At 38.9% G+C, this 23904-nt stretch overlaps 1 protein-coding gene across 1 annotated transcript in view; it reads left to right on the top strand.

The window, feature by feature from the left end:
* The window catches only part of CTNNAL1 (catenin alpha like 1), a 61953-nt gene that overhangs the window by 24451 nt on the left and 13598 nt on the right, over nucleotides 1-23904 (top strand). Inside the window, exons 3-11 of the mRNA XM_065878852.1 lie at nucleotides 1686-1873; nucleotides 3975-4094; nucleotides 6803-6892; nucleotides 7935-8105; nucleotides 11022-11222; nucleotides 13643-13729; nucleotides 16810-16968; nucleotides 18785-18877; nucleotides 22252-22402. Coding sequence (XP_065734924.1) covers nucleotides 1686-1873; nucleotides 3975-4094; nucleotides 6803-6892; nucleotides 7935-8105; nucleotides 11022-11222; nucleotides 13643-13729; nucleotides 16810-16968; nucleotides 18785-18877; nucleotides 22252-22402 — 1260 coding nt within the window. The remainder of the gene's footprint in view (nucleotides 1-1685; nucleotides 1874-3974; nucleotides 4095-6802; nucleotides 6893-7934; nucleotides 8106-11021; nucleotides 11223-13642; nucleotides 13730-16809; nucleotides 16969-18784; nucleotides 18878-22251; nucleotides 22403-23904) is intronic.

Raw genomic sequence — 23904 nt, 5'->3', positions numbered from 1 at the left:
AACAACCTAAGGTTGGGTGTAGCATACTGTCACTTCTGCCATACCAACTCTGGTATCCTGTGGGAGGAGAGAACACAAGGATGAAGATACCAGGAGGTGGGGACCATTGGGAGCCATCTTGGAGGCTGGCTACCACAGACTTCGTCTGTTAGTAGAACTTCAGCTGTTGTCATGTTATGTAACCACTCCATATGTAATGGCTTATCTTTTGGGTTTTCCTGTATCATTTCAAATTCCGATTGTCTGAAACTAAATTTATCATCTCCCTTCCCATGCCCTTCTGACTTTTTTAAGTGACTTAGGTTTACAACCTTGAAGCCATTTTTTTCACTTTTCCTTTCCTTTGTATCACTGTTAAGGTCCTAATTTTATATTTTGTTCCCTCAGTATCTCCCGAATCATCTTTTTTATATTCCTATGGCTGTCATCCTAGTAAGTTCCTTACTGCTTCACACTCACAATTAAAATAGCTGCCTGGTTAGTAGCCTGGCTCTGAATCTCTCCTTTCTAGTCCATTTTATATGCTTCTATCAGACTAATCTTCCTGAATCCTGACTCATTATGTCATACCTTGTGATATGTCCATTAAAATTCAGATGATTTTTCTCGAGATCCTTAACCTCTTGGGTGTATGTAATAATATTGACAAGAGGGCTTTTGTGAGAAAATCAATCCATTATGTACTCAGACTTATTTACGACTTAAAAATGATCTTGAACATTACAAGATGATGAAAAGTTTATTTTTTTAAACTTTTAAATTTAAACAGTAAGGTTTGGGAAAAAGTTACAGTCTGGTTTAATTTGGGGGGACAAGAAATATTTGAATTGTTTTATTGATGGATAATTGCTATTACAGAAATCAAAAGATTTTCATAGCAACAATGAAGAAGAGACTTTTTTTTTTTTTTTTTTTTGCGGTTCGCGGGCCTCTCACTGTTGTGGCCTGTCCCATTGTGGAGCACAGGCTCCGGACGCGCAGGCCTAGCAACCATGGCTCACGAGCCCAGCCGCTCCGCGGCATGTGGGATCTTCCCGGACCGGGACACGAACCCGTGTCCCCTGCATCGGCAGGCGGACTCTCAACCACTGTGCCACCAGGGAAGCCCGAGGGATGTTTTTTCTAGGCCCACTTTTCACTGAGGATGTCTCCTGCTGGGGCCCAAAGTCTTGTCTTCTCTCCCTGCATATCCATAAAAACCCAAACCCCTTCAGGTTGTGGAGATGGGCAGTGACACCCACCCCCACCCCTGCCCCCCTGATGCTCCCTCTATCCCCTCAGCCCTAGCCAAAGCCTGGGCAGCTGCTTACTTCTCTGCTTTTAGGTTCTTCCTTGGTTATTGGTTCCTGGGATCTCTCTTTCTTGGCCTTAAAGAGCAGGAGGCTTTTGGGATCATGTAGTTTGCCATACCGCTGGAAACAAAAGTTATAATATTTTTCAAACTCGATGAATGTAACAGTTTTTCACAGTTCTTAGGAATGTACCGTTATTTTGCCATTAGAGAACCTTATATGATCATCCTTAGGTTCATCAAGAAGAAGCTATTTCTTATTCCTGAAATAAGACTCCAAAGTTGAGTTTCTGCCCATTGAGCACATTACCTTAAAGATTAAAGTCTGGATTTTAATTTGTGTGACTTATTCCCAGTTTAACCCCCAACCCCCACCCTTTGCCTTTCTTCTTAGGAGAAACAATTGCAGCGCTTACAGATATGAGCAGCTTGAATCGTCCAGAATCTGATGGCCAGATCACAATTTTTACAGATAAAACAGGAGTTATAAAAGCTGCAAGATTACTTCTTTCTTCAGTGACAAAAGTGTTATTGCTGGCAGACCGAGTAGTCATTAAGCAGATAATAAGGTCAAGAAATAAGGTACTTACCTTTCTAATGTTTCTACTTGTGTCTTTCAGGGTTGTTCAAAAAGTTTTTTCTCTTTTTTTTTAGTTAACTGCAGGTAATTCAGCGATGCTTATCTGTTTTAATTGTTTATTATTCTAATTGTCTACAGTTTAAAAGTGATGCTTCATCTATACCTGTAATTCCTAAATGTATATACTGGGCTCAAACTTTTGAATGCAAATAACATTTCTTCTCAGAAAACCATTATCTACTTGTTGAGGTTTATTGGTGAAAACTTTTCATGTGTACAAATGTGGGAAGAAAAGCTGAACACCATGACAATGTATGTAGTAGAAACCTAGCTGATAAAAATACTGAATTCCGGGCTTCCCTGGTGGTGCAGTGGTTGAGAGTCCGCCTACCAATGCAGGGGACACGGGTTCGTGCCTCAGTCCGGGAAGATCCCACATGCCGTGGAGCGGCTGGGCCCATGAGCCATGGCCGCTGAGCCTGCGCGTCCGGAGCCTGTGCTCTGCAACGGGAGAGGCCACAGCAGTTGAGAGGCCTGCGAACCGCAAAAAAAAAAAAAAAAAAAAAAAAAAGCTGAATTCCTCAGTGCCTTTTTTTCCCCCAAGTCAGACAGTAACAACTTATATGCTTCAGAAAAAGCTCAATTACCTGAAACCACAATTATCCACATTATAAAATTTCTGTATGCAAAGTTCCTAAATATTACTTAATAATCATAAAATTTAGAGAATAGATTTTAACTCTTCCAGTCTAGACTTCTTTCAGTCTCTCAGATAATGGCCATGCTTCTCCGTCAACAGGGAAGCCAGGGTGTGTACAATTATTTATTTATTTAGCTGCGAGTCTTAGTTGCGGCAGGCGGGATCTTCGTTGTGGCATGTGGGATCTTTTAGTTGCGGCACATGGGCTCCTTAGTTGTGGCACACAGACTCTTAGTTGCGGCATGCATACGGGATCTATTTCCCTGACCAGGGATGAACCCGGGCCCCCTGCATTGGGAGCGCGGAATCTTACCCAGTGGACCACTAGGGAAGTCCCAATCACTTCTTTCCCTGGATAATCCCCTAGGCAAAGAGGAGGGCAGTCAGCCAGGGAAGGGATCCTCCCACTGATCTGAGGACAAAACTACCTGGCTAGTATTGAGTGAATTGAAAAGTGTAAGTTTAAAGAGAAAAAGAAATTGGAGAGGTGAATTGGGCAGTGCTAGAGGAATAGGAACAAACCTTCCTCTCTTTGGGAGACGGAGGTTCTGCTCAGTGGTGGCAATCTGCCTTATCTACGTTAGTTGCCTAGGCTTCCTGAGCTGCTGGGGCAGATTAACATGCCAAATATCCATCATATCCTCATTAAAAATAAGTAAACACAGGCTATCTGTGTTTTCCTTACCTATCTTGGTCTGACTAAAACTAATCCAGTACTGTTATTTTAGAGAAAAGTATTTGAAAATATGTTTCACATCTATTTACTTTACTTCTAAATATCAAGAAAATACATAACGTTCTCTGTTAGCTGTGTTACAAACATGCTCTCTATCTACTCCTGGCTGCCCAAAGCTTCTTGGCAATTAACTGATTCACCACAGGCAGTTTCTGACTGATGCAAACTTTTCCTACTCTTGAAGTCCCTAATCACCCTTTCCACTCCTCACTAGGCGGGTGACCTTCCTTCCACTTTTCTGAGGAGGATGGGGTTCCCCCAATTCTGGTTCACTGAACCTTAAAGCTTCTGTGTATCATCTTTTATCCTCATCCGCCTCCTACATCTATGAAGATTTGATTACCTTAGTCCTTCCCATTCCCGCCTTCTCCAGACCTTGCTGCATAAATGATCTCTTGCATATTTAGTCATTTCCTTTACTTTTTCCTTTAATTTTCAAGTAAGCCCAAGTCTTCCCATCCTAAAAAGAAATCATTCCCTAGATGATTCTAACCTTTGAATATGCATCTACTTCTCTGAGTCCTTTCTTCTCTGTCTTTTCCTCGGACTCTTTCTCAACTTCCCCCTAGAATTTAGAACTTCTCTTTTGTTCCTCTCTTGGCTCAAGTTTGATGTCTCAGTCTCTTTCACATCTAAACCTGATAATAAAATAATGTCTGTTTTGCAGGTTCTTGCAACTATGGAAAGACTGGAGAAAGTGAACAACTTTCAAGAGTTTGTCCAAATATTCAGTCAATTTGGAAATGAAATGGTGGAGTTTGCACATCTTACTGGAGATAGACAAAATGTATGTGTTTACCATATTTAAAAATCTTGAGATACATTTATACTTTTCAATTTGAATAGAGGTGTGATCTTTGTGATCATTTGGGTTGGTTTTTTTGCTTATTAAATCTATAACCTTGCTCTTGAAAGCCTTTCATAAATAAGCCAGGATAAAGTAAATAGATCTGTATGCCTTTTTTTGCTCACAGATAACAGTTAAATATTTTCCCACCTCACACACTGGGAAAGGTCATACTTGCCTTCAAGCCCCAATTCAAGTACTTCCTCTTTCACAGAACTTTCCATTTGACTCTTCTACAAGGGCTCAGGCAAATAAATGAGTCATCATACATATCCTGATAGTATTTTGTTATATATCTCTTATTATTCTTTTTGTAATTTGTTATATATTATTCTGTTATTTTATCTTTCTATAATTGTTCTATATTAGATTAATAGTAATAACCCAAGCATTGGGTGATTTGCATTGGCTATATGTTAGCTACTTAATATTCATGATTTCATTTAATTCTCAGAACATTCGTGTAAGGTAGGTATTGTTATTACTGTTTCACATGTGAGGAAACTGAACTTGAGAAGATAATAAAGTTTCCCAAGGTCACTTTTCTAGCAGGTTGAACTCAATTATGTCTAATTCTAAAGCCTGTAGTTTTCAAACCGTACCATATTAGGTCTTTGTAGGTCTGTTCCCCAATTCAGACTGTAAGTTCTGAAGTTTAGGGAGGTGGAAAACCATGTCAAATCCAGGATTGACTTTTTCTTGTTGTTGGGGTACTTGTGCATGAATTTATCCTGTCAAGTTAAATATATAATTGATCACTTCTTGAGATGCTTTGGTATAGTCCCATAGGCCATGGTTTGGGGCGTGAACTTTCCTGGTTGTAGCTGGAGTTGGAAGGTGGGTATTGGCCTGGAAAGTGGCAGGCTGGATTATATGCTTCACTTAGTGCTTCTTGGACATCTGGGTTTAATGAGGCCTGTGTGTCGTCCTGTGGACCAGCCCTCTAACAGATTGAGATGCCACCTTTTTGGATCACTTGCTATCACCATACAATATATGGTGTAATGTACGGCTTACAAGTGTTATGTATACACACTTGATGCATTGTCAACTAGACCCACAGGTTTTTTTGCTAGAAGTCCTGTCCAGTATGTTAAAGACAAGGAATGGATGGAAATTTTAGAAGTGACCTCAACCTTTAATTTTGAAAGATGCTCGTAATGGATGATAATCACATGTAGGATACAGTCCTTTGGAATGTTACCTTGTGACCTGAATTAGCTTTGGAGTTTTTTGCAGTTTCTCATTTACTAGATGTAACTTTGCTTCTTTCTTTCCTATTAAAGAAAGCTGTATTGGGATGCAAGTAAATGAGAGTGATATTATTACAGGGGTAACTTTGAATCCACTCCCATTTATTAAAACAAATAAAAGGAAATCACTTTCAAACTTTAGGTCCTTGTTATTTGTAAGAAAAGCCTTTTCATCCAACTGACAAGTGAGAAAAAAAATTGACTAATATGACAGGTGAAAATTTTATGTAATCCAAATTTCATCATCCATAAGTAAAGTTATTGGAACACACCCATATTAATTTGTTTATGTATTGTCTAGGGTAGCTTTCATGATAAACTGGCAAAATTAAGTAGTTGTTTCAGAGACCAAATGAACCAGAAAGCCTCAAAAATTTATTATCTGGCCTTCTATTGAAAATTTTTGCTGACCCCTGATTTAGATGGTTACCAAACTATTATGAGAGTATTTGGTTGTAGATTTAATCAGCAATATTTGGAGATCTTCTGTGATAGCACACATTCATATCAAGGGCTATATGAAGAGAAACCAAATAAAAAAAAAAAAAAAAACAAACCCAAATACAGTGCCTACTTCAGAGTTTATATTCTAGTTGGGGAAAATTAAATGCCCAAGAAACATCTTAAGAACATTTTAGAGCAGCATATTGGCTAAGTTTAGGGTTAAAACAACAACAACAACAAAAAAAAACTTGATGAATATGCACTTAGATGGGATTAATCAGACATGATCCCTAAAAGAGTTGGCTTCTAAGTGTCTATTTTGAAGGAAATAATAGTCCACAAATGCTCAGTAAATAAGTCGCTTTTAATTAAGTAAAGCATAGGATGGTTGTTTCTGGTTGGGAGTGAGGTGTGTTTACATGGGCAGAATGTCAGGTGTGCAGGCCACCGGAACGTGAGCCACATGGCAGCCTCTCCCTAGGTCTCAGTTCCTGGCTGTGCTGCCCTTAGTAAGGGCAGCTGTTTCTTTCTACTCTGTTGTGTTGATATATTTACATTGAAGTGGTGACGGTTTTTTTTTTTTTTGCTGCTGTACACGGGCCTCTCACTGTTGTGGCCTCTCCCGCCACGGAGCACAGGCTCCGGACGCGCAGGCTCAGAGCCATGGCCCACAGGCCCAGCTGCCCCGCGGCATGTGGGATCCTCCCGGACCGGGGCACAAACCCGCGTCCCCTGCATCAGCAGGTGGACTCCCAACCACTGTGCCACCAGAGAAACCTGAAGTGCTGACATTTTATAAAACATTTATTCTGGGTTTTTTTCTACTTTGTCACTCTTTTAAAACAATGTTACTTAATTGTTGAGTATTGCTATTATGGAGTAAATTATTTCTCAAAAAATTGAGTTGTTTACATGATCCTAGACTGCTCAGTGGTTTTATTCCATGTTTAGGATTTGAAAGATGAAAAGAAAAAGGCAAAAATGGCAGCAGCTAGGGCAGTTCTTGAAAAGTGTACAATGATGCTTCTCACAGCTTCAAAGGTAAGAACATTTTTGTTTTACTGTGTTGTAAATTAATTAGAAAACCTGATGAAATGCATCTAATTTATGTATTTTACACTTTAAAAAGATGAAAGTGATAAATTGGAATATGGGCTATAATAGTTAAATTTCAGTTATTCTTTAACAAGAATGTTAACTTCCATCCCCAGTTCCAAACATCAGGTAATCTATGAGTCAGCTTTGAGCAACTAAGCAGAAAATGGCTTATTAAGTGCTGTGAATGGAGGCCTGTCACACACGGTCACTGCCTGTGGGGTTTTGCTAGTCTCATTGGGGAGCCAGTGCATGTGCTTTAGAAAAAGCTAGGCAAGTTAGAATCTGTTAAGTAACTGGAGTATTAAGTCAGCCCTTAGCTTGTTTATTCTGTAAATTCATACCTCTAAGTCCTTATTCTACTTTTAACAAAATTGTCAATCAAGAGTTCGTAATTTCAAACAGCAGTCGGCCAGCAAATTGGTACAATTCAAGAAAGAACCAGTAAACATCTCATTAGCAGTTTGTTTAGGATTGCCTTTTCTGCTCGGAATATTGCCTCGATGCTAGGATCAGTGAAGCCACAGAAACAGGATTCACTGGAGTCTGCTTGGAAGGCTCTGTTCATAGCTAGGCCCTGGAGTAGTTTTTCCTTTACATCATTTTTTAAAAGTCAAAGATGCATCCACAGTCATAAGACATCTGTTCATTTTTCCTCATTCTTTTTTTAGCTCTTGCACATATTAGGCAACATTTTAAAAGTTTTAATCATGATGAAGATATAGGGTTGTTTTTTTTTCAAAAATTTTAAGTAAACATACTAAAGTATAAAGATATAGTTTTGCACTCTGCCTTTTTCACTTAACCTTGCTGTCGCTTTTTACTCATCCTACTTCCACTTTTAGTGAGGAGAAGCAGCTGGGTGAGCCAGGGACACGGGAGATTTTGGTAAAGAACCATTTTTATTAGCATGGCATATTCTCTGTAAGATTTTGTGTATTATGATATGGGCCAAATCTTAACATAAAAATTTTCAATTGTTTCAAAGACGTGTCTCAGGCATCCCAACTGTGAATCAGCCCATAAAAACAAAGAAGGAGTATTTGACAGAATGAAAGTGGCATTGGATAAGGTAATTGAAATTGTGACCGAATGCAAACCAAATGGAGAGACTGACATTTCATCTATCAGTATTTTTACTGGAATTAAGGAATTCAAGGTAAGAATAGAGAGAATATATTTTGTTTTTTTGTTGCCATTTCAAAGAAGCATCATTATATGTAGTATCCATAGTTTTGTTTAATATTTTAGAATAGATGCTTCACAAAGGCAGATATTTGTCTTTAAAACAGTGTCACAGTGTACAAACTTAATATTCAGTAACATAAAGCTTAGGGTAGTTTGTACAGAGAACACTGGTCTAGGGTTATAGTAGCTGCTCTGGCCCTGTTTAGCTGTATGGTTTAGCTGTAGCCTCTTGTCCTCTGTTTAGAAGTGTTCCCTTCCCAGCTCTAGAGCAATGCCATACCATCATGGATGATTACAGACAGCAGATCTGGAATCTGCTGGAATCCCTGCTCTTCCTTGTGCTATAGAATAGATACTTTGAGACTGTAGTAATAGCGATAGCATTAATGATACTTAAAATTTTTAAATGAACAATAATACATGCTAACATTTATCAGGCACTTATTCTGTGCCAGCCCTGTGCTTTAAATGTGCGTGTGTGTGTGTGTGTGTGTGTGTGTGTGTGTGTGTGTTTGTGTATCTCAATCTCACAAGAACTATTATTATTATTCCCATTATACTGTTGAGGAGACTGAGAAACAGAGATTAAGTAACTTGCTAGCTAGAAAGTACCAGAGTTAGGATTTGAAAGTTGGCAGCCTGACTCCAGAATACCCACCGTTTCAGGGCAGAACTCATCACAACTCAGAGATGGTGACAGTGCTCTTTAATAAGAGTGGTGTCTAGTCGGGAAGACCCAGGGAATTGTCTAACACAACTCCCTCATTTAATAGGTGGGAGAACTAGGACCCTGAGAAGTTCTTTAATATGCTAAGGGTTACCTCTCTCTCTAGTAGCCAGGGCTGTGACAGGGATGGTATTCTTTCCATCTAAGTAGGAACATGAGGTGGAAGAAAGTAATGGAAAGAACATTTATTTTTAGGCATCATGCTCTCTCAATAAGTATTTTCTCATTTAATCTCTAACTTCCCTTTTAGATGCATATTACTATACCATGTTTTTGAGGAGGAAAGCTAATATGTGGTAGAACCCTTGTTTAGAACCAGGACTTTCTGATCCCAAAGTCCATGACCTTTCAGTTTACACCTCTGAGTCTGTTTATATGCTGTCTGTCCTACCCCACATCTCCTCCTGAGGGGGAGGAAGCTACAGGGACCAGTCATTCTTTCAGAGTTTTTATTACTGAAAGGAATCTTAGAGATACTTTTTCTAATTCTCTCTTTTTGTTAAGGCTGAAGGGATAGATGTCAAAGGTCAAAGGATAATAAGGAAACAAGTAGGGGTAGAGCCAGGTCTTTGGCCTCTTGACGCTGCATTTCTGGTTCCAGGCTAACTAAGGGCAGTGTGGTGCCTGTGGCCGCTGCTGGCAGCTCCAGCTGCTGATCTCTTCGCCAGCAGGCGTTCTGCAGAGCAAAGCGATCATGAATAGACTCAGTCTCACTGTCAGTGGTTATCTTCTTTGCATCTGTAGAGGGAAACTGGATACTTTAGTCATTACTTCGAATATATGAACAGATCTTATGAAAACATGCAAATAAGTGGCTTTCAAAAAAAAACTCTACTAAGTTGTTGTTTAAAAACATATATATGTTCTCTTTAAAGGAAAATAAAAAAGTTTAACATAAATGGTATGTGGACTGATTTTTATGTTGTAATTCTGTTTAAATCCTCTAATTCTTAGGTTCTCATTGTCAATTCCATACCTCACTTTTATCCATGTTCTTTCCTAGCTTAAAAAAAAAAAAAGAAAAATCCTGTCTCCATAGAACAGAGTGATTACTGGAGATAACTTGGGCCAGGAGAAGAAGGGGAAGCTATTACTTCCCTGTGGCCTCTCGACCTTCCCAAATCTTGGTATTTTCAGGGATCATGTTAAAATGGGTCATATGTAAGGATTAATTTGGAATGATAGTTGTGAAAGGACTTTAAAGTGTGAAACAAATGTAAGTTATCCTTATCAGAGCAAGAATTGTGCCCACAATCATGATCATCACCACCTAGTGCCTCTCAGCCCAGGTTGTTTCTGTGACATATTTCAAGGGCTAGAGGTTAAATAAGGTTGAAGTGACATAGCATGTCTCAGAAAGCTGAGAGAGAGAGAGAAAATTGTACTAGTGAACATGTGTTCGTCACACATTCAGGGAACTCTAAGCTCAGGATGGCTGAAGTGAAAGAAGGTTTAGGAACTCAGAGAGATGAGATAGACTGTTAGAAATATATGTAAAGACAAGACCCTGGAAGGTTTTGTGTTATGCGGTACAAGTTTGGGCTTGGTTTCATAGGTGTTGAGCCAATTAGAGGGAGGTGGCAATATCTGAAGAGGTACGTTTTAGAAAGATGATTGAGGTCCCCTGGTAGAGAATGTTTTGGACAGGGAGGTACTGTTGGGGACATAAGACAAAATGTAGGGAGACTACTTTTGCTGAATTAATGAAGGAAAAATTGATGCCTTTCCTAGTCCCTTCCATACCCCATACCTTCCACACCATTCCCCCTGGGCTGAACACATTCATTTTTGGCTGTAACATCTTCCAGGACTTTGCCTTGGCATTTCGTCAGATACAAATCCTTTACCTGGAAGCTGGTTCATTTTTCCTACCAGTTGCTACATGATAACGCTCCTTCTGCCTTAGTATTCATTGATCTTATAGAAATGCTTTGTTAACGACTATAGGAATAAAGCTCCGCACGGCCACTGGTGGCTCTCGAACAATGTGTCCTCCTGGGATAGTGGACAATAAAGTCATCCCTGGATGCTGTATTTCTCCTGAGCTTTCAGACAGGGAAAGAAATTGCTAGCGTCTTCCTGGGCCCTGGGAGAAAGTACAGCCCATCTGGTTAGGTGGGAATGTTGACTCATGTGGATGTATATCCTTTTTGTTCTCAGATGAATATTGAAACTCTTCGGGAGAATCTTTATTTTCAGTCAAAAGAGACGCTCTCTGCGATGCTGGACGCCCTCTTGGAGCGCACAGAGGACTTTACTGATAGTGCCTATACCAGCCACGAGCACCGGGAACGCATCTTGGAACTGTCAGCTCAGGCCAGGATGGAATTGCAGCAGTTAATTTCTGTGTGGATTGAAGCCGTAAGAGCTTTATTTCATCAAAGTAAATCTTCTGTAATAGCTTTTCCCTGGAGCCCTGAGAGTTGTGGCAGGCGCCGACACCACCAGGAGTGTGAATGTGGTCCAGAGTGGGCCAAGGGTGTCTCATTCCTTTTCTGCCCCCTACTTGGCCAAAGCGTCCTTCCCGTAAGCACCCACGGTATTCTAGGCCTGTTGTTTCTCATCCTGGCCAGTCTGGATTCTGTGCCACCATCACCATCACTAGTTCACCCTGTCGTCCCCACTCTTCCACCAGACTCACCTCTGGAAAATTCCTCCCCAAAATGCTTCTTCAGAGTGAAGAGCAGAGGTTCAACCAAGCCTAGAGGTTCTTGGAACCTGAGTCTTACTGCTGGAGCCGTTCAGATGTGAACAGTTCTTAACTCTGAGGACAGCTGATTTATAGACACAAGGATTTAGAAAACTTATTGAGGTTTAGATGCAATGAAGACCAGGGTAGATCCAGCTGGCAGGTGAAAGATTTTTCACTTTCGCACAGATTCCTGGTCTCAGACTGGCGGGCAGCCACTTTAAGAGCCTTAAACAGGCTGCTGGTGCGCTTCTAACGTGGGAGTTATTTGGGCAAGAGTGGCAAGGACTGACAGAAGTGGTACAACGCAGGAGGTGTGCACCCAATCTCTTCTAGAGCGTGGATTACAGATTTGAAAGGTAGAGCCCTGAAACATGTCTCTGGCACCATTTATTTCTTAGGCCTAGGATATGTCAAGAAAGTATTTAACATGGTTTACAACATACAGCATGGATAGAACAAATCTGGAAATCATGGACAAAAGCTTAGGCAGTAAAGATGAAGAAGGGTGAATGTGCCTGAGAGGGTCCAGCGGTCTCCTTCCTTATGAAGAGATTGATTTATGAATGTAGTATAAATCACAGATTTCCCTCATATTTTCTTGGCATCACAATATTGCAAATGCTCATATTAACAGGGAAACTTAACTACGGTAGAATGGTGTCAGGGATAAAAGCAGTATTTTGTGTTTAGTTTGAATTGTCTTTGTGATATCTAGTCTGAAGTGTAGATTGCTTCAGAATTAAATTTTAAGCCCAACATGCAATATAAAGAGTTTCTATGAGGAAGCACTGTCTGTGTTGCGTATCCAGTTCTATCAATACTTAAATTTGCAGTTAGCACCTTTCACATGTTTCACAAGCACTTGGATCTCTGATTCTGCATGTCAGATGTATTGTTCATTCATTCACTTTTTCAGCAGTTGTCACTGAGTACCTTTTATATGCCGGGCACCGAAAATCTAAAGATGAATAAGATGAAATCTTTGCCTGCAAGAATTTTGCAATGTAGAAAAATGTGGGAAGGTGTGAAACGAGTACAAAAAACTTTGTAACTGTCCTAAGAGAAATTACAGATCATGTGTTGAGAGGGTTTAAAGGAGGTTGAATTTGTATTTATCTAGAGGAATCAAGAAGCTTCATGAAGAGATTGACATTTAACTGATTTATTCATTCAAAGAATTGAATACCTGCTACCTTCCATTTGCTGTGCCAGTTATTGTGCATTCAGTGGTGAGCAGAATAAATGTGATCCCAGCCTTCACAGAGCTTACCAAGGCCTAGTGAGGAAAATAGGCTTTAAATAACAACAACAACAAAAATCAAAAGTACGTATGTAATTGCAAACTAGGATGATTACTTAGAGAAAAGGTTAGAGAGGGTAAGAAGAGGGTCTAATCTAAATTGTGTGATCTAAGAAGGCCTTTCTGAGAAAGAAACATTTATGTAAGGACTTGAAGATGAATAGGGTTTTAATTTTTATCTAGGTTAAGAATGAAGAGATGAGAATTCCAGGCAGAAGGTAAAACAGATTAGTTTTAGACATGATAAATTTATTAAAGAAAATTAGATTTAAAAAATTCACCTGTCTAGAGTAGAAAAATGTAACTAAATAAAAATTCTCTTTTCCACTCTAATCATAAACAGATGGATTTTAAAAATCTACTTTTTTTTTTTTAACTAAACAAATTGAGTTTATTAATTAATTTATTTTTGCTGTGTTGGGTCTTTGTTTCTGTGCGAGGGCTTTCTTTATCTGTGGCAAGCGGGGGCCACTCTTCATCACGGTGTGCAGGCCTCTCACTATCGCGGCCTCTCTTGTTGCGGAGCACAGGCTCCAGACGCGCAGACTCAGTAGTTGTGGCTCACAGGCCTAGTTGCTCCGCGGCCTGTGGGATCCTCCCAGACCAGGGCTCAAACCCGTGTCCCCTGCATTAGCAGGCAGATTCTCAACCACTGCGCCACCAGGGAAGCCCTACTTTTCTTATAGTTCACAGATGATATTATAAATTTATTATGTTTGTAGTTTGAGTAAAATTGGAATTACAAGATGAAAAAGATAACTCTTCACATGTACTTTTAAAACTTTTTAGCAAAGAAAGAAAACAAAGAGCATCGATGAAGAACTGGAACTCGCTATATTGAAAATCAGTCACAGCCTCAATGAACTTAAGAAAGAAGTAAGTATAGTTTGAAATCTAGCCTCTTTTAATTCTTTGCAAGTTTTCATGTTGTATGGTGCATATAAAATGCCTTAGCATTAGTATGTTCCTGTGCCCAGAAAATGTTTGTAAAGTTTTCCTTTGACCTAGTTATTTTGAAGCCACTGTTTTATTAGTGCCATCATTCTCAAAGCTTGTACACAAATGTTTATAACAGCCCGAAACTGGAAACAATCTAAATTTCCAGGGAATTCCCTGGTGGTCCAGTGGTTAGGACTTCACGCTTTCACTGCCAAGAGCGTGGGTTCAATCCCTGGTTGGGGAACTGAGATCCTGCAAGTGGTGCGGTATGGTCAAATAAATAAATAAATAAATATCCATCAACAGGGGAATCAATAAATGAATTTTGGTATAACTATATCAAATGCTATTCAGCAATAAAAAAGAACACTATCGATATAGGCAATAACATGGATGAATTGTACTGAGTGAAAGAAGTCAGACACAAAAGTGTGTGTGTGTAATTCTATTTAGAAAAAATTCTTAAAAAGGCCAAACTGATTTATAGTGACAGAAACCAGGTCAGTGACTGCTGGGGTCAAAAGGGGGGATACTTACTACAAAGGGCCATGGGAGAACTTTTTGTGCTAATGGAAGTGTCGTAAATATTGATTATGGTGGTAGTTACTTGGGTGTAAATGTTTGTCAAAACTCATCGAACTGTACCCTTGGTACATTTTGTTGTATATAAATTATACCTTAATAAAGTTGATATTTTAAAATTTTCTTTTGGCTGTGAAGATTTCCCTGTTCCCTGGATGAAAACTTTATCATCTAATGGCTTATTTGGTCACTCTTAGGTAATTGAAAGTCACTTTAAGTCAGGGCTTTGTGAACTACAGCCAGGCTGTTTTTATAAATAAAGTTTTTTGGGGGACACAGTTCTACCCATTTGAGTTGGGTAGTTGCGACTATGTGGCCGGAAAATCCCAAAATATTTACTCTCTGGCCCTCTACAGAAAATGTTCACCAATCCCTGCTTTAGGTCATAAAACACAAACTCAGTTCAAAAATGAGAATGTTCATTCCAATATATTAATCAGAATTTTTTTTTTTGCGGTACGTGGGCCTCTCACTGTTGTGGCCTCTCCCGTTGCGGAGCACAGGCTCCGGATGCACAGGCTCAGCGGCCATAGCTCACGGGCCCAGCCGCTCCGCGGCATGTGGGATCTTCCCGGACCAGAGCACGAACCCGTGTCCCCTGCATCGGCAGGCAGACTCTCAACCACTGCGCCACCAGGGAAGCCCTATTAATCAGTATTTTGATTCATTCAATTGTAGGGCTTTGCTCCTGTTCCCCACTCCTCTAGCCCGCCTAGGGCTTTTGGGGGAAGTGTGGTCTCTTGTCTCTCTTTCAGGCCCTTCATCTCCTATTATCTAGCTTCTGTTCCGGATCTTTGCACAGGGAAAGAAGAGAGGAAGTGGGGAGTTCTTAGTGACCGGTGCCCTTATGAGATGCACTGGGCTCGAAGATGTTTAAAGCTGACTTTCTCTGTCGTGAATACTTGAGTGCTCTTCAGAGGCTTTCCTGGTGCCTCCCCTGACCAGCCCCTTACTTTGTAACTTCTGTGCCACTTTGCTCCCTCCATTTTGGGGTGTGCCTGGGAGGGGACTCACAGCAAGCACCAGAAAGACCCTCCTCACAAAAGCCTTTCTTCTCTCTTATCTCTAATTTCTTTGTTCTTTTATATTTTTTAAGAGAGTCAAGGGCTCAAGAGAATGAATTGGTTTGGGGGAGTTTCATATATAAATTATCTGGTGATGTTTCATTGACCTCTGTTGAAACCTTCATTTTAACATCCTATTAAACATTAGAAGGATATGGTCTTCTATGGTTTAAAAAAAGCCTACTCATTTTTTCCAGCCTATTCAATTTTAACTAAACTATTGTTAAGACTGTGACTATCAGTTGAACATAAAATCTTTTGGTGATAGCCTGAGTGGCTTTCCATAAGCTTCATTTTCCTTACCTCTGAAATGGGTATAATAACATCAACCTAGAAGAATTTTTATAAGGATTAAGGGAGATAATGTCTGTAAAGCTACTTACAGTACCTTGCACAGAGCAGGAATTTCATGTTTATTCACCCTTCTTGCCTTGGAGTTTGTAAGTAGTCTCCAGAACCATTTGTAAGATTTGCGGGACCTTGAACAAGTCACTCAGTCTCTAGGGACCTGTTTCATAGTTTGTAAAATAAAAGGCTGGCGTTAGCTGTTTTCTGTGACCCTGATGGTTAAACAAAATCTTTTGAATTCTTATGTGCATTTAATTTCCAAAGGAAAATGCATTTTAATGTCTTTGTTTCTGACTGTAATTATTCTCACTTGATTTGGTGAATGTGGACTACCCTATTGTTAATTTTGTACAAAGTCCTGCAATTTGAATGGACATTGGATTACTTCCAGGAAAAAAAGAATCACTTCATTCAAATAGGCTTAATTAAAAATCAGATTTTCCTTAGGACAATGTTATTAAAAATGATCTCTTTCTGGTGAACCCCAAAATAACCTGTCATAACATTTTTTTAAAAAGGCAGGATAAGGAGAAGAAAAGATTTGGAGTTAAATAGTATGCAAAGATGTTCAGTGAGAGTGGGCAATGCTTAAAATCCATTCCACCTAAAGTTAAATAAAACCTTGAAGTTTTCATTATCCTTTTATCCATCATTTCTCCTGTGACCCAAGAGTTAGACAGAAAAGCTGTGGATAGCAATATAGATAAACTGTGAGCCCCTGAGGGAAGGGGTTGTGTCCTACTGGTCATGTATGTCCAGCCTTTAGTTCAGTTCCTGCCATAATGTAGGTATTTAATAAAATTTGTTGAATATATATTTTATATATACATATATACATATATATATATATATACATATATATATATATATATATGTATATATACACACACCCTTCAGCAGATCAAGTGGGACTGATATGAGGTTGCTACTCTTTAGTTTTTAAAGTACTCATGAGGTTTTTGGTCACAAAACCTTATTGTTTGTTGTCTTTTCTTCATTACCCTTCATTCCCCACATCTGCAGCTTCATAGTACAGCAGTTCAGCTGGCAGCAGATCTGGTAAAATACCACGCTGATCATGTGGTTCTCAAAGCATTAAAACTTACTGGAGTAGAAGGAAATTTAGAAGGTTTGGCTGAATATGCCTGCAAACTCTCTGAACAGAAAGAGCGGCTTGTTGAGGTGAGCAATAGGTTGCTTGTTAAAGAAACTGTAGTTTAATGAAAGCTGTACTATCATCAGGTAATATTAACACAAATACAGTTTTTGGTTTACTCATAAGAGCGTTTTCTCTCTTGCCTTTGGAATTTTAAAAATATCATGTTTATCTGTTCTTAAAACAATTTGTCCTCTAAAACAAAACAATAAAAAATGCTAGAACCCACAAATGCCCTTCGTAACCTCCTTCCTTATTCCATCAAAGAGATTAGATCTTGGAGTAGAGCAATGGATATACAATGATATACATTCAAATACCTGTTGGTATTTGAATCTTTTGAGTCTCAGCAGGAAAGAGATGGCACATTCAAATTAGGTTAATCTTAAGAGGGTTTAATAAAGGAGCCATTTACAATTGCATGGATAGGATGTGGGCAAACCATGAGAGTACAGGAATTGGGGTTAGTGACAGCAGAGCTGGTACTACTCCTACAACCAAATTAACAGGGGGAGTGAGTGGTTTCTGGAAACTGAAAGGGCACAGAGTCCTTCAGAGAGCCTTGAGTAGTTGTGGTTTCAGGACTAGACACAGAGACAGCCCACGGCAGCCTGCAGGGAAAGAGCATGAGAATAAAGGCTCTTACCCTCCAAATCCCTGCTGCTGTATTGCTGGGGCTTCCCATTGGCCAAACAGCTGTAGACCACATAGGTCAGTCTCCCAAGAAGGAGAAAGAGTGGATATGGAGGGACAAAGAGAAGACATTCAGCACAGTATTCCTTCTCGGAATCTCTCCTGTTCTGCCCAAATCTTTGTTATGTGTTACTGATGCATAACCTGCCCCTTTTGTTATAATTCCAATTATTGATTGATATTGTAAGCCTTCTACCTATTGAGAATGTCAGACATCTGCTAGTAAAGAAATGTATACTTAACCCATGTGCATGTGAAGAATATATCCCCTTGTATATATGAGGTTTGTCCCAGCCAACATGTATATTAATGCACAGATATGAACCATCTAGCTGTGTTCATATTATCTAATGTCCCATGCTCACTGAATCTCACATACTAATGGTTAGAAGGAACTTTTAGACTAAGCTTAGCTTCCTCTCCTTTATTTGTTTACATCTGAAAACTACTAGGGAGCATTCTTAAAATGACTGTAGATACATCTCCTTTTTAAAATAGAGCTGATGTTGTTTTGTTTATAAATCAAGAATTATGACTGCAGGCAAACTTGCTAATTATAGGAATCCTGCAGCAAATCTTTAAAAAGTGAAAAAAAATTTTCCCCTAATTTTCTGTTTTAAGCCTCAAGAAATTATTGAAAAATTATTTTCAAAAATTTTCATTGATACAGGCTCTTTACTCATTATATCAGTCTTGCCTAATCCAGTGTTATCTCCAGTAAAAAAGGTATGTTAATTGACAGGGAGAAGTGTTATTTGTTGGCAGAAAGAATGTGTAGCTTGTGGTAACTGACATAGTTTAGCTGAGAGACCTTGGATAAGTCCTTCTGTGAGCCACGTTTCTTCATACGTGAAATATGTGGGCACTACAAGGTCCTTTCAGGGTTCCTCTTGATTCTAATATTCTGTGACCACCTTGCCATGATCAGATAGGAAGTAGAAACAGTAGGGTATATGCTAATAAACCCGTGTTTGTTCCTGCTTTGCTCCTAGAGAATCCGTTGGTAACCAGTGCAATATTATAATAATCTTATTAATGTACAAATTTATTTTTATAGGTTTTAATGTTTTATTTTCTTTGTTAATTATAAAATGATGCTATGTATTGTGAAGAATGAGAAAGTTGAACTGTAGAAATGGTTTTTTGTAGACCTGTCGATTGTTGAGACATGTGTCTGGGACAGAACCTCTTGAAATAACCTGTATACATGCAGAGGAGACATTTCAGGTGACTGGCCAGCAGGTATGATCAACAGCAGATCGTTCCTTCCATGTTATGTTTTATCTGAGTGTCGTAACAAATTGTGCACAAGGAAGACACAAATGGTTTTGCATAACTACGGGCCAAATCTACTGAGCGAAATGAAGGTAATGGAATTTTGTTGGTAGTGTGCCAGAACATTCCATTGGATTATCTGGTCATCTGACAAATTAGAGATTGGCCCATTTAATTGATGCCCTAGTTTATATCTATTTAATTGAAGCCGTTTACAATACAGGTCGTTATAACATGTTTGAAAACTAAGTTATCATTATGTGATAAGCCATAAAAATACTCACATGTTTTGACCCAATAATTCCTAAGGACATAAGGAGATTAAAAGAAAAATAAAAACAATACTTGTTACATTACTTATAATAAGATTCAGTTGGAAGCAAAGTAACAATCTTAAGTTAGGCAAATAATATATTATGATGTTATAGTAATAATTTTGATAACTAGAATTAGCAACATCAAAAAATGTTTCATTAAAATGTTAGGTGACAAAAGCAGGATACAGATTTGTTTATATGCTATAATTGCTACTATATAAAATGTACATATATAAGAAAAATGACTATAAGAATGTGCAGAAATGAAAGTTCTGCTTGTTAGGGAGAATTGTGAGTTATTTTTTCTGAATTCTCTGTAATATTACTTCGTTTTTATAATTTTCAAAAGCATTTTAACAATTGATACCGTATTTAATACTGTCTGTCAAATTAAGGGAAAAAGGGAGGGACAGAAGTTCCTTTCCCTTTTAGGTCTAAGCTCTGAAATACAATTTACCAGGTGTATTTGTTTCATTCATCATGGCAGCCAAAAGGACTTACTCCTTATTGCATTATTGGATGGTAGATGTCGAGTTCCTGGATTTATAGTTGAGAACAGCAAAAGCAACTTAGAGACAAAGGTGGTGTGTGCCCTCTAGCAGACCCAAGTTGGATGCTGGAGGATGTTTATACTCCCCGTGGAGAACAGTATCAAAAGCTTCTCACGGAAGCAGGAACTATCTGAGTGACCCTCAGCAGTGACCATCGGCTGAGCATTTTATTATAACCAGAGGATCTCTGTTTATTGGGAGAAACCAAGGCTTCAGTATTTACTTGTCCATTTGGGAGTCATGCTACTTGCCTTGGCCATAAATGTATTTCAGTAGAGCTAAAGTTTGACTCTCCTGCCATATACAATCAGCTCTTGTTATCCTCAGGCCCTGCTTGCTATTTGGTTGTAATTCTCTGCTTACTGTTTTCATTGCAGCAGGGATATTAGGAAAAGTATATTTTCTTTTCCAGGATGGTGATAGATAGAGCCTGCTGTCAATTTCTGTAACTTGAGAAGCTTTTTCTATTCCCATAGCTTCAGCTTTTATTCCTAGTCTTGACTATCTGTCTCACAAAGGGATAATTTAAGAAAACAGAGCATGCCTCTAGGAGAATTTATATTACTTCTGGATACCTCTGCTTTAGCAATGTCATTTTTATATTGCCTTTACAAAGTTACAGCATATCCAGGGCACAGTGGAACAGTTTCCACACTCTCCAGTGGCTTCTGGTTGAGAAGGCGGCACTGCTGCATCTAGCTTGTAGTCCATGGCGAGCCATTGCCCACCTTCCCTGAAGATGGGGAACCTTGTTCTACTCTGAAAGCTGCCACCTGCTTGTCAGGCCTGTGCCTGTGGGCCTGTGCTCACCCAGGAGGAGCGCCTAGGTCTAATTCTCTCGAAGGCAGCCTGACTCTGAGCATAGCACTTTCTTTTCTTTATTTTTAACTTGAAGTATAGTTGATTTACAATGTGTTAGTCTTCTAGTGTGCAGTGAAGTGATTCCATTTATATATTTATTTATTTGTTTATTTTTCTTTCTCATATTCTTTTCCATTACATATCAGTTTCTGAAACCTCTTCAGTGACTTCCTGTCTCACTCAGAGTAAAGTCCATCTTTACTGTGCGTGTTTCTCCATCACGTGGCCATTGGTGACCTTCCTTTTTTTTTGATGTCAGTCCAGTCACACTGACCTACTGGCTGTTGTTAAAATGTATCAGAAATGTTCCCACCTTATTCCCAAACGGCTTTCCCTAGGTTTCCCTGTGACTCCCTCACCTTCTTCAGTTCTTTGCTCACATGCCACCTTTGCAAGTGACCACCTAACTTAAAATACTGTGACTGCCTAACACCCTCCATCCTCCTTACCCTTTGTTTTTGTACATATCGTTCATCATCTAAGATATTTCATAATTTACTTACATGTTTTTAATTACCTGTCTCCCCACATTATAATATGAGCCCCATGAAGAGAGGAACATTTATTTGTTTCAAATGAAACAACTGTTTCCCCAGCACCTGGAACATGGGTACAGTGCTGGGCATACAGCAGGTGAATGAAGAGTCATATATTAGTTACTTGGTACCTTTGAGTCTCAGCTGTAAAATGGGAACACTGCTTATTGAGAAGGATAGTATCTTGTTTGTGTTTTTGAGGATTAATACTAATGTACATCAAGCACCTATCACAGTACCGCAAGGATATATCTACCATGTCCTCATAGGTGTATGTGTATGTTACTACTACTACCACTACTACCACCACCACCACCGCCACTACCAGTACCAGTACCAGTACTAATACCTATTCTGCTACCTCTACAACCACCACCACCACTACCAATACCAGTACTAATACCGATTCTGCTTCCTCTACAACCACCACCACCACTACTACCAGTACCAGTACTAATACCTATTCTGCTACCTCTACAACCACCACCACCACTACTACCAGTACCAGTACTAATACCGATTCTGCTACCTCTACCACCATCACCACTACTACCAGTACCAGTACTAATACCGATTCTGCTACCTCTACAACCACCACCACCACTACTACCACCACCAGTACTAATACCAATACTGCTACTACCATCACTACTACTATCATCACTATGACTACTGCTACCACCACTACTGCCACCATTACTACCACTGTTACTAATACTGCCACTACTACACCATCTCTTCTTCTGCAGTGTACAGTACACTCTTTGTAGTCGGAGTATAACTCTGAATTATGCTATGGAAGTAAGTTTGTTGAAACAGAACTTTCCTTGAATAAAGATAATTGCTCCCTGAATAAAGGCTTATATATAATAATGCCTACTATTTATCTATAGATAAGATTATAAGAAACAGTAAGTTTTGTATGTCCATACTGCCCAACATGGGGCTTATGTGTGGAAATTGCTTTGTAGTTGTGTCATTGAGTGATATGAACAGTACAAGCTTAAGTTTGATTTCCAGTATGATTCTGAGAGGTAAGATTTTGAAACTCACACCTGTGTATATTGTTTCTTTAGATAATTTCTGCTGCTGAAACTTTGACATTGCATCCATCTAGTAAAATTGCTAAAGAAAATCTAGATGTATTCTGTGAAGCCTGGGAATCCCAAATTAGTGACATGCTAACACTGCTGAGAGAAATCAATGATGTGTTTGAAGGAAGACGAGGTGAGAAACTGTCTATATATTGAAATATGTTAGTATTTTAATGTAACTTAGTTTTTTAATGTCAAACCTCAGATGCAAAATGAATAACTTGTTATAACCCAACTGGGTTATTTTTATAGTAAAGTGTTTTCCACAAAAAATTATAAAAATATTATTTGTCCTTCATTTTAGTATCAAAGCAATAAAATTTGTTGTACAACAGTATAGTAGATTCCTTTGAATTAATATTAACAATCTAATTTTCTTATTGAAATTGTCATTTTTATATTTCTTATAAATTGTTTTTTAGTTTTAGTACAAATGCTCTTCTGTAATACAATAATTCTCTGATGTAATTCTACTAACTTCATAATGAAATGAATGTAGTTATTTGATTTTCGAATTGCTTTCCTTCCACTTGGATGGAATCTCTTTCCTTGATGACTACGTAATCTTGGAATATTTCCTTTGGTGGGTAAGTTCATTGGTATTTCTGCAACATGTAGAATAGTACCATACAATGTACAGAAGGCATAATTTTTACTCTTTATTTTAACATCAACTTGGAGTTTTGTTTATTTCCCATTGTACTGTGTATCTAGTTATCTATGTTTATGTGTTTTTATGTATTTCCTTTCTAATGGCTTCTGTTAGTGTCAAGCATGTATGTTTTTTAAATTAAGATGTCATTTAAAGTCATAATAACATCAAATTACATATTTATTTTTACTGATTATGAACATCTAAACATTTCATTTTTTAAAAAACACCCATTTAGGGTAATTGCTGATTTGCTTAAAAATCAGGGAATGGTAGACTTTGTAGATACTACATAATTTGTAATGTGTAATAAATGCTTACCATGCTTCTGCATTTAAAGATTTCTGTGATAGCTAGTCTGAATGGCATATCATTTTGATGCTTTGATAAAGTACTTACAGCTGCATGTTTTTTTTTTTATAAATTTATTTATTTACTTTTGGCTGTGTTGGGTCTTCGTTGCTGTGCGCGGGTTTTCTCTAGTTGCGGCGAGCGGGGACCACTCTTCATTGCGGTGCGCGGGCTTCTCATTGCCGTGGCTTCTCTTGTTGTGGAGCACGGGCTCTAGGTGCGCACGCTTCGGTAGTTGTGGCACAGGCTCAGTGGTTGTGGCTCGTGGGCTTTAGAGTGCCGGCTCAGTAGTTGTGGCGCACAGGCTTAGTTGCTCCGCGGCATGTGGGATCTTCCTGGACCAGGGATCAAACCCATCTCGCCTGCATTGGCAGGCGGATTCTTAACCACTGCACCACCAGGGAAGCCCCGCTGCATGGGTTTTTATGTGAGGCAAGTTTTATATATTAAAAGGTAAATTGATATAATTGATCCATATTTAAAGAAGAATGATCACTTTGCCATAAGACTTGTTTAAGAAATGAAGAGAAGAAGATTCCTGGTCTTTCTGAGCGCTAGACTAGCATCCCCTACAGATAGACCAGAATTGAAACAGGAAAATCCTATACTTATTTTTGGCCTGTGTGGTCACT

This window comes from Phocoena phocoena, chromosome 6 (genome assembly GCF_963924675.1).
Source record: "Phocoena phocoena chromosome 6, mPhoPho1.1, whole genome shotgun sequence".
Classification (NCBI taxonomy): Eukaryota; Metazoa; Chordata; class Mammalia; order Artiodactyla; family Phocoenidae; genus Phocoena; species Phocoena phocoena.
The sequence above is the reverse complement of the archived record's forward strand: the minus strand, read 5'-3'. Positions and strand labels throughout refer to the sequence as shown.